A 10,263-nucleotide genomic window follows, 5' to 3' on the forward strand; every position below is an offset into this window, starting at 1 on the left:
TCTGATCCGGCGCTCATCCCGCGGTTGACGCAGCGGGAACGTACAGTTCTTGTGTAGGTCTTCACGTGGTTCTAAATCTATAGCTGAATGGAGCTCCATCACCGAGAAGGTCGAGGAAGTGTGCATGCACGTGCTCAGGTGGGCAGTCACAGCATCACATGTCCGCTTGTCCGAACGGCAGTTCGAGTGACACAACCTGCCCCCGTTTTCATAATTGCAAAGGCGATGAGAGTGGACATCTCCTATAGCACATGTGTTGAAAGGAAAGGCCAGCTTCTCAGGAAACAAAGCAAACCGCGATCACAGAAGCTACACAGATGCAAGCGAACGCTTTCGAGTACAAAGCTATAGCGCTCACGATGACGAAGTCTTACAGGAACGAAAATCAGATGGTAAGCTGCGTACTTATTAGCACCTGGAGCGCAGGTAGTCCTATGCCCTGAAGTAGAGGTGAATGCTAAATTCCCTATACGACCGAAAAGTGAAGAGAGGGCACGCTTCGCTGGAGGACGTGTTGCGCTAATCCCTGAAAATTGTCGCAAGACGCGAATATCAAGTCCAAAAGGCTGACGGTCACTCGTTTGTCACCAAACTGGATGAGGTACTGTCGGCGACACGAGTGGTAAGAAGGATTGTATGTCGTCATGCGAAACTACTAGATTAGTTGCACGTTATGTCAAGGTGTCAGGTCAGCGTTACATCTAAGTTCACCAAAATACCTGACGTCATCGTGCATCAATCAATCAATCAATCAGTTTTATTTCCTTTCATTAGAAAGAGTGTGGGATTAAAAGCTCGATAAGTTGACGAGGTTTCCACGGCGTCACTAGGTGACAAACCACCAGGGAGACGGACAATCATGCTTGAAGAATACAAGCTGATGAAGTGAACAAATGAGATCGTGGCTTGGTGAACGGTGAGCGAATGGTGAAAGATACGTGAAACTGCGTGAAGTGCGAAAGATTTAAGGAATAAAATGAGGGGGGGGGTGGCACTCGGTTAAAATCAGTCATCACAATCGACACAGAAAGAGATAATGAAGATAACGTTTGCTTTGAACCCGTCTTTCGTACCCTGCGAGGTTTGCTTTACTCTTCCATTTTAGTTGGCGGAAAGTAGCCGCAAAGTTTTCTCACTATATCAGTAAGAAAAAAAAGAGCAAAAAGAAAACTCGTTTATATCATTGGAGTGTGTCGAGCATCCGTTCAATTTATTCCAGTCCGCTGTTTGAAGAAGTATGCTGATTAGTCGAGAAGGGAGTCGTTCTCGTGACAACTACTAGACGCAAATGAAAGCAATGAAGCAACGCCGCGTAATGCACTAATTTAGCATCCCTCGCCGCACCCCTCGAAAAAAAAAACAAGCATCTACACAACATGCAAAAAAAATGAATTAACAAATTTTCCATTCCAAACGTGAGACGAAAACTAAGTGCTACTCACGGCAGTTATTCACGGCACTAGTTTAAATAAACAACAATAACTGCCACCACTGAATGAACGCAGCGGTATTATAGCAATAAAACCTAGAAATAACGTTACATTTCTTTAAAATTTGATGCTTTGTGACCATCAATGGTAAGCTGGAGCCCGCTGTAAAAGCTATCTTTTGATAGCTTGACAACTACTTGGACACCTATGAAAAAATATTTCGGTGGTATGAAATTCGAAAAAAGCAGATAAAAACTAGGTAAGGCTTCGACATAGCTGTAAATTGTAGTGCCATTCAAATCGAAAGAACACATGGATATGTGACAAAGACATTACAAATCTATGATCTGTTTTGTGGTTTCAAAATGCGTGAGAGTTGGCGAAAAGCAACGTGGTGCGAGGTACCTATATACAGTAGCATCAGTACACTATGATCGAATCAGAAGGTCATAATACTACAGGAGTATAACGGCAGAGCAAGGCTAGAAAAGCATTTATGCAACAATATATTAGGGGTCTTGGCAAAGAAAGCGCCTAAAAACAATCGTTGTATTGTGTTCTCTGGAATAATGTTACCTCAAAATATTTTCTGATGCTGTTACGGAGGCAGTGCTGTAGTCATACACCATTGTCTAACGTTGGTTACCTCTAAACAACAGTGCTGGTATTGTTTGAGTGTATGCAGTAGCCAGCGTTGCCGCTAATATGCGGCTACATTCGGTAGGCCAGCCACGGACTTGTAACTGGTCGGCTGTCCGCACAGTCGGATACATTATCCTAAGTATGTCCTTACCAATGACGGTATATAAAAAAACTTTATAACCGGTAGACAGCCTCGGTTAATAACGCAAAAAAACAAAAAAGAGATATTTATTTTCTGCGGTAACTCAAAGCAAACAACGCTTTGGAGGTTGGCGGTGAGTTTTATTGGAGTCGAGAGCATAAACAAATTTAGAGTACAATAGATGCAGATCGGCTCCGCAGATTTTCTATGGTTTTCGGCGATTTCTTTCCAGCCATTCAGTTCAGAGTATTCCCAAGTGACTGTGAAAGTCCTGCGGTCTCTCCCGATGCCATTTGTGCAGGTGAGCCCGTGTTTTGGTCACTTTTCTAAGATTGCCCGTACCGCCACGCTGGCACGACATTCAAGCCAGTAGACAAGGCACGGTAGGCCTGACAAGTCGCCGGAGCAAGCGGGCGCCCCATCCGCTGCGCCGGCGCCCGAAATGGAATTCGTGCAAGTCGAAGGGGAGGAGATATCGCCGACGGAGTTCGGAAAAGAGCAGGGATGGTGCGAGATCAAACGAAACACCAAGAAGGCGGGTGGAGACGCCGACCCGGCGAAGAACCAGCATGCAACGCCAGCGTCTACCGAGAAGGCAGCGTTTATACAGAAAGCGACGCAGTACGTGCGGAAGATCACCATGATGAGCCGAATGCCCAACCTGCCGACGGATGACTACAAGATCATCGTGCGACCCCGGGATGGCTTCAACGTATCCCACTACCAGAAGGACCGCGTCCACTTCTGCATACGCAACGCTGCAGGGGTGGGGCACGAGGTAGCCGAGGAGGACAGCGTCTGTCTCAATGAGCGACAAAACGTTATTGTGGTAAGCACGCCGTCAGAAGATCGCACTAGACGATATGGAGGCATTTGCAAGCTGCGAATTGGCGACCGCGAGTTCGAAGCGAGTGCCTACAGAGCGGCTCCGGAGAACACGTCCAAAGGCCTCATCAGGGGCATATCGCTAGACGAAAAGCCGGCGGACATCGTGAGAAGTCTGGTTAACCACCGCAACCCGAACGTCCTGCATGCCAAGCGCATGGGAAACACGACCAACGTGATAATCCTTTTCGACGGCTACTACGTGCCTCGTTACGTGAACTACGGCGGGATGGTGATAAGGTGCACTCTTTACAAGAAACATATCGATATGTGCTACAAGTGTGGTCGTCTGGGACACAGGGCCGACGTGTGCCCCAACCCGAACGACAAGAAGTGCCGTGGGTGCGGATGCGGCAACCCGCCCGACGATCATCGGTGCGAGCTGGTGTGCCAACTGTGCGGAAAGGGTCACCTCACCGGAGACCGCAAGTGCAAAGCTAAGTACAAGACACCCTACCTAGTCAAGCGCCGACAGTGGGAACGCAGAATGCGCGAAGAGGCTGAGGCCGTCTACAGCAGTAGTAGCACAGTCAACGACGGGGAGGAGGGCTACGGACGACGCCACGCACCGAGACGACGTAGCGGCAACAGTCGATCGGCCTCGAGGGAGACCCGCGCGCGGAGCCGCACTCGCTCCCGTACTCGTTCTTGAGCCCGCTCTCGCAGCGTCTCCCGACCCCGTTCAGCGAAGCCTCGCAGCACGTCGACGGCCCGAGCCAACAACACAGCTGCAGCCAAAGGCGGAGGAGAGGTTGACCCCCATAAATTGAGGTGGGTAGACGTCGCCTCCGGACGCGCGCCCAGCGCACCGCTAACGCGAACCGAGACTGCCATTGATAGAAGCCCAGATGTAGACAGACGCGGCAGCTCTGCTTACAAACGCAACAGCGACCAAGAAAGTCTAATGCAGAAACGATTGGGTCAATTCGAATCAAGAATCCAAAAACTACAGCAGGAAAATGCAAGGTTAAGAAACGAAATTGCCACGTTGAAGGGGGAAGCCCCGACAGTTCTCTTTCCTCCTCCTCCTCCAATTAAACCCGTCGCAGTCGACGTGGCTGCTAGTACAGCCGAGAGCGTGGAGGAAGTCATGGAGGCTCAAGACGCGCACCCCGCACCCACTAAACCTAAGGCACTTGACCCGAAATGATTCGACGTCAAATCGCAGAAACGCGAGGAGAAACTCCGCGAACGAGTCGATAGACTCGACGACAAGGTAGACGCGATGATGAACCAACACGCGCAGCAAACCGCGCAACTTAACAACGCGATTGCTCAGCAAACCACACAAACCGAACAGTTGAGCATTGCAATATCTCAGCTCACAAAAATGGTCGCGACGCTGCAAACGCGCATAGACAATATCGAAATGCGACTTCCGGGCACAGTGGGTCGCCCAGTACGAACGATTGAGAAACCGTACTTTAGGCCGTTACCCGACGAAGAGGCGCAGGATCAGCCGGACGGCAAATCATAACACGTACAGTCACCACGGCTCGGCACGAAACCACACAAACACAACGCCCACAACAGCATAACACACGGAACACGTTCACTATCTGGCAGTAGAACTGCAGGGGGTACAGGAGGAAACGGGCGCTTCCCCAACAATTCTTACGTAGCCGGCAACGACCGGACGTAATACTATTGCAGGAAACCAATGACCCGGTCAAGCTGGCGGGGTACAAATCTATAGACGAAGCTGTGACCGCGGGAGCCCCACCGGCCGCTGCAACGCTAGTGCGACGCAACCTCACCGTGGCGCAACGCGAACTTATGAACGTTAGCATACCGCATGTACTCATACAGATCATCCCGACAAAAGAACGCGGCCCCGGCTTCTTTGTGCTGAACGTGTATAGCAGACCCAAAGCTAGACACCGCTTTAGCACGTTACTGCGAGAGGCGCGCGAGGCAGCTGCCGACAGGCCCTTGCTCATCGCGGGCGACTTCAACGCGTTCCACGCGGCGTGGGGGCACGGCTACGAAACGCCAAAAGGTAAGCGCCTTTGGGACGATGCGCAGAATGAGGGCCTCGAGCTCATCACAGACCCTTCCGCACCTACGCGCAGGGGCAACAGCGTATGGGCAGACACCTCACCCTACCTCACATTTACTAAGAACGTTGCTAGCACGCGATGGCACAATACACAGGAGGACCTGGGTAGCAATCACTCGGTGATCGAGATCCAGGTCGACGCTGAACCTCCCCACCGCGTTTATTGGGAAGGTACCAAGGGCAAGAACCACCGGCTGGTGGATTGGGACGCGTGCGGCTTTTGAGGATATAGATAGCTGGACTGCAACGCTCAAGAGGGATTTAGAAACGGCTACGCGGGAGGTTCTGCCTGAAGCACAGCTCGAAGTGGTAGACAGCAAACTCCTACACATGTGGGAAGCCAAGCGCAGCCTGCGAGACAAGTGTAAGCGTCAACGCCACAATCGAACGCTGCGCAGACGCATAGCACGGCTAAGGAGGGACATGGAAGAGCACGCGTTACAGGTATGCAAAACGCAATGGGAAGAGATTTGCAATGGAATGGAGAACCAGCTGGGACGGGCCAAGACGTGGCATCTCCTCCGGCACCTCTTGGATCCGGAGGAGACGAAAACATCGCACGCATATAAGCTTAACAAGTTGCTGCACGACTACAAAGGCACCCACGCGGACTTTCTAGATGACGTGCGAAGCCGTTACTTTCAGTCACGTAGCCCCCTCGCGTACTTGGCATACGCCTGGGAGGGTGAGGGTAACGCGGAGCTAGACGAGGACTTCAGCGTTGCAGAGGTGAGGGCGGTGCTGCACAGGCTCAACACGAAGTCGGTGCCAGGCCCGGACGGGATAACCAACAAAGCGCTACGTAACTTGGACGATGAGTCGATAGAACAACTGACGGCTTACATGAACGAGGGCTGAAATGCGGGCGCTATACCGAACTCGTGGATAACGGCGCGCATAATTATGATCCCCAAACCGGGCAAACGAGTACAGAATGACAACCTTCGACTAAAATCCCTGATGTCCTGCGTTGGTAAGGTCATGAAACATGTGGTTCTCGCTCGCCTTACCAACTACCTCGAGGACCGAAACATGCTCCCACACACGATGCTGGGGTTCTGTCGTAACCTTTCCACGCAGGACGTTATGCTTCAACTCAAGCACGATATCGCAGACAATTCCACACGATCCACCAAAGCGATACTTGGGCTCGACCTCAAAAAGGCGTTCGACAACGTTAGCCATGCTGCGGTACTTGAAAGTATACGAGCATTGGGACTGGGCGAGAGAACGTACCACTACGTATGGGATTTTCTTACGGGCCGCCGGGCCCGATTAGCGATCGGCGGACTAGAATCGCAAGACATATACATGTGTTGTACGGGCACGCTGCAGGGCTCCGTAATCTCGCCCATGCTCTTTAACCTCGTGCGTGTCGGATTACCACGAAAACTCGCTGAGATAGAAGGCCTCCACCATAGCTTGTACGCCGATGATATCACCCTCTGGGTTGCCGAGAAAAATGACGGCCACGTAGAGCAAACGCTGCAGGAAGCCGTCGACGTGGTGCAGGACTACCTTCGCGACACTGTCCTCGATCGTTCTGCCGCCAAAATCGGAGCTCCTGCTCTATAGACCCTCGCGCAGGGGCCGTAAACCCAAGAACGCCGATTCCGCATTCGAGTGCGCATATAGAGAAATTAATGTACGCACATCAGACGGCGCTGTCATCCCACAAGTTAACACCATTAGGGTACTGGGCTTGTGCCTGTCCGCCAACGGCCACAATGGCGAAACCGTTCGCAGACTAGAGGGCGCGGTCAATAAAACAATCCGGTTGCTGAAACGAATTACAAATCGGCATAGCGGAATGAAGGAAAACAATACCATTCGCCTGGTACATGCTTTCGTTATGAACCATATAACGTACGTCGCCTCCTACCTCAAGTGGCAGGCGAATGAACGCACCAAACTAGATTGTCTCATCCGCAAGGCGTACAAACGCGCAATCGGATTACCGGCCAATACCAGCACGGAAAAATTTATCGAGCTGGGGTTGCACAATACTCTAGATGAGATAATCGAAGCACACAACATCGCCCAGTACGAACGTCTGGCGAAGACCAGAACTGGTCGACACATCCTCGAGACATTGGGTATCAACTACCATACTTAGCGCGGCGAAAAGGTCGGGATACCCAGACGTATTCGCAAGCGCATCGTCGTTCTGCCGTTGCCTAAGAACATGCACCCGACACATCACGTCGGTCAGCGCAACAGGCGCGCCCAAGACCTTGAAAAGAAATTCGGCAATAGCAAAGACACAGTTTACGTGGACGCGGCCCGTTACGACTGCCACCGCGGTTTCGCGGTCGCGATCACGGATCATGTAGGAACTTGTGTCAAGAGTGCGACGATAGGCACGGAAGAGACGGAGGCGGCCGAAGAAGCTGCCATAGCCCTCGCGATAGCCACCACCGACGCCGAGGTGATAATAGGCGACTCGCAGGTGGCGATACGCAACTATGCCAGCGATCGGATCTCCCGCGAAGCGGCCCGCATTCTCCAAATTCATGAACGCAACATCTGCCGCAAAAACGACAGTTTCCTCGTATGGACACCCGCCCACACGGACCCTTCGCTTGCGGGCAACGCGACTGCCCTCGCCGCGGCTCGAGGACTTACACGCCGAGCTGCGACGCCTGCCGACAGTCCCGATGTCTCGCACACTTCGACAGCGATGCGGGAATGGACGTGGGGGGATCGCATGACCACTTTCAGAGACATCACGCAACACTACAAACTGAACAGATGCAAATATCCACCACCTCACGCCAAACTAAACAAGTAACAGCAGGTTGCCTGGAGACAGCTACTGACACACACGTACCCGAATCCGGTGATCCTTCGCCTCTGCTACCCAGGCATTTATACGTACGACGCGTGTAAGGCGTGCGGAGCCAGAGCGACGCTGCAGCACATGCTGTGGAAGTGTACCGGTAACGCGCAGCAGTCCCCTACGAACCCGGTAGACATGGCGGTCTCGAACCGCGAGGCGCGATGGGAGGCGGCTCTGCTCAGCCACGACCTTGCCGATCAACTGTGGGCCGTCCGGCAAGCCCAGGATGCCTCCCGGGTCCAAGGGCTCGAGGCCGTCACCTAGGCCGGGGAGCTTGTAGCCCCACCCCGCTCAATGACGCCGGACATGTTCAATAAAGTTTTTACTCACTCACTCACAATAGATGCAGAACTAAAAAAAATAACAAGCGTGCTTTCCTTCGGCACAGTTGAGAAGGCTGTTATCAAGACAGATATAATAGTATCCAAGCGAACCTGTTAACTATACACAACTGATAACACACTGATGAATAAAGCGAGGAAAACCAGAATTACGCTTCCACAGACACTCTTTTTGCAGAGATTGGCATAGCGAACTAGCGCACACAACTACAGAATAATAATAATAATAATAATAATAATAATAATAATAATAATAATCTCGTCATGTGCAGGTAAAGTCACGAAAATAAATTGGGTGAGAAAAGTTTTTCGCAGCAAGAACTCACAACGGCCGCTGAGTTTTCTACGCGTCGTAGTCTGGAGCACCTAAAAGTGTTTCAAGGTGACTTTCAAACCAACGGTAGGAGCGAACTTCCTCCGTTCTAAAAAAAAAAGGTTTCGAAAACACCCTGAATTAACATCTGCGACGATATTTCGGCGAGAATCAACAATGTCTAGCACAATAACACAATATATAGCCACGCAGAGTTCCGCAATGAGGCAAAATAAAGGAGGAAAAAAAGCAAACAAACAAACGGTGAACAAAGAACGTTCCACGGACGGTCCGGGAAGCCATCATGGAGACGTCTGCCATAGCGGTCTATGATAATCAAGCGGGCAGCTGATCTCGATCGCACGCCCAAAAGTTGCACGATAACGAGCACGCGCTGCGACGAAAAAAAAAAACAGCCGGGGCCCTGGTGCGCACCAAAACTTCGTACATCATTAATAAAACTGACTCCCAGCCTATAGAGACTCTCGAAAAGAATGAAGAACCACCCCGATGCATGCCAAGATGGCGAAGACACTCACCGCGAGGCTTAGCTGTGGTTCGGCTACCGCGAGCAGAAGTTGTGCGGCGCCGGCCACGGCCCGGGGTCGGCACGGGCGGCTCGGGCATCTTGTTCTCGATAAGCGCGAACGACGCCTGGGTGCCCTCGCCGTAGTCTTCCTCCACGCTGTCCTCCATGGACGCGGCGGTCCTCGCGAAGTACGAAATCAGGAATGGATCCGTGCTGAAACATAGGAGGGTCAGATGGTAGCCCTTCACTGCTCAGCCGCCGCGATGATTAAAAAGCCGTCTGTTCGGCGAAAGCAGACGATAAATGCTGTTTGCTCTCTCACCTTGACCGCGCCGCTCCGGTGTCTTCTTGCGTGTGATCTCCTCCACCCTGGCTATATAATTGGCGCAGTGCGCGTCTGCGCATGGAAAATAAAACAAACAAGAACAAAAGGGAGCAACGAGATCACGTGACCCGTCACCCGCTCGTGCACAGTGCTGAGACGCTAGGTTGCTCCATAAGGAAAGCAAGTCGGCGTTCCTCGTTTCAAAAGTACGCTGAGGTACCCTTACCATGGCAGCGAATCTTTTCTTGTTGTATTTTGATTTCGCGGAACGCTGACAACATTTTCTGCGCGTTGCATTGAAGGATGTGTCATCGGCTGACCTACTTAGGTCGGAGGGCGGGAGGAAGAGGGGAATTCGCTTTGGAGCTGCGAAGCATGCTCACTTTTGAAGGACTCGAAAAAAAAGAAAAGAAATGAAAGCGATTTGGACATAGGAAAATATATTAGAGTCAGGGTACCTCAGTGGGAGTGGTATTTACTAGTGCAAAATAAGAAATAAAAATAAAATAAAAGGTGATGCTCAAAAGCTGGCAGGAGTGTAAGCGCTCTCAATGTCCTGTCATTTCGAATTTTCTGCTCCATATTTGAGTAATTTTAGTCACGCAGAAAAAAACATTGTGTTTTAAGTCTCCACTGATCCAACTTTGCGCATTATGTAGCACGAATTTTTTATTTTTTTTGGCTGGTTTGTCCTTGTCACGGTCCGGCGGCAACGTATAACATTGCAACACGGAGGCCTTTCAAGCTGAGGTACGACT

General features: G+C 51.3%; 1 protein-coding gene across 1 annotated transcript in view; it reads right to left on the reverse strand.

Annotated features, from left to right (window-relative positions):
• The window catches only part of LOC142774269 (uncharacterized), a 30,570-nt gene extending 21,223 nt beyond the window's left edge, over positions 1-9,347 (reverse strand). Inside the window, exon 1 of the mRNA XM_075874660.1 lies at positions 9,191-9,347. Coding sequence (XP_075730775.1) covers positions 9,191-9,347 — 157 coding nt within the window. The remainder of the gene's footprint in view (positions 1-9,190) is intronic.
• Between the last annotated feature and the right edge of the window lie 916 nt (positions 9,348-10,263).

Source organism: Rhipicephalus microplus, chromosome 10, assembly GCF_043290135.1.
Source record: "Rhipicephalus microplus isolate Deutch F79 chromosome 10, USDA_Rmic, whole genome shotgun sequence".
Classification (NCBI taxonomy): Eukaryota; Metazoa; Arthropoda; class Arachnida; order Ixodida; family Ixodidae; genus Rhipicephalus; species Rhipicephalus microplus.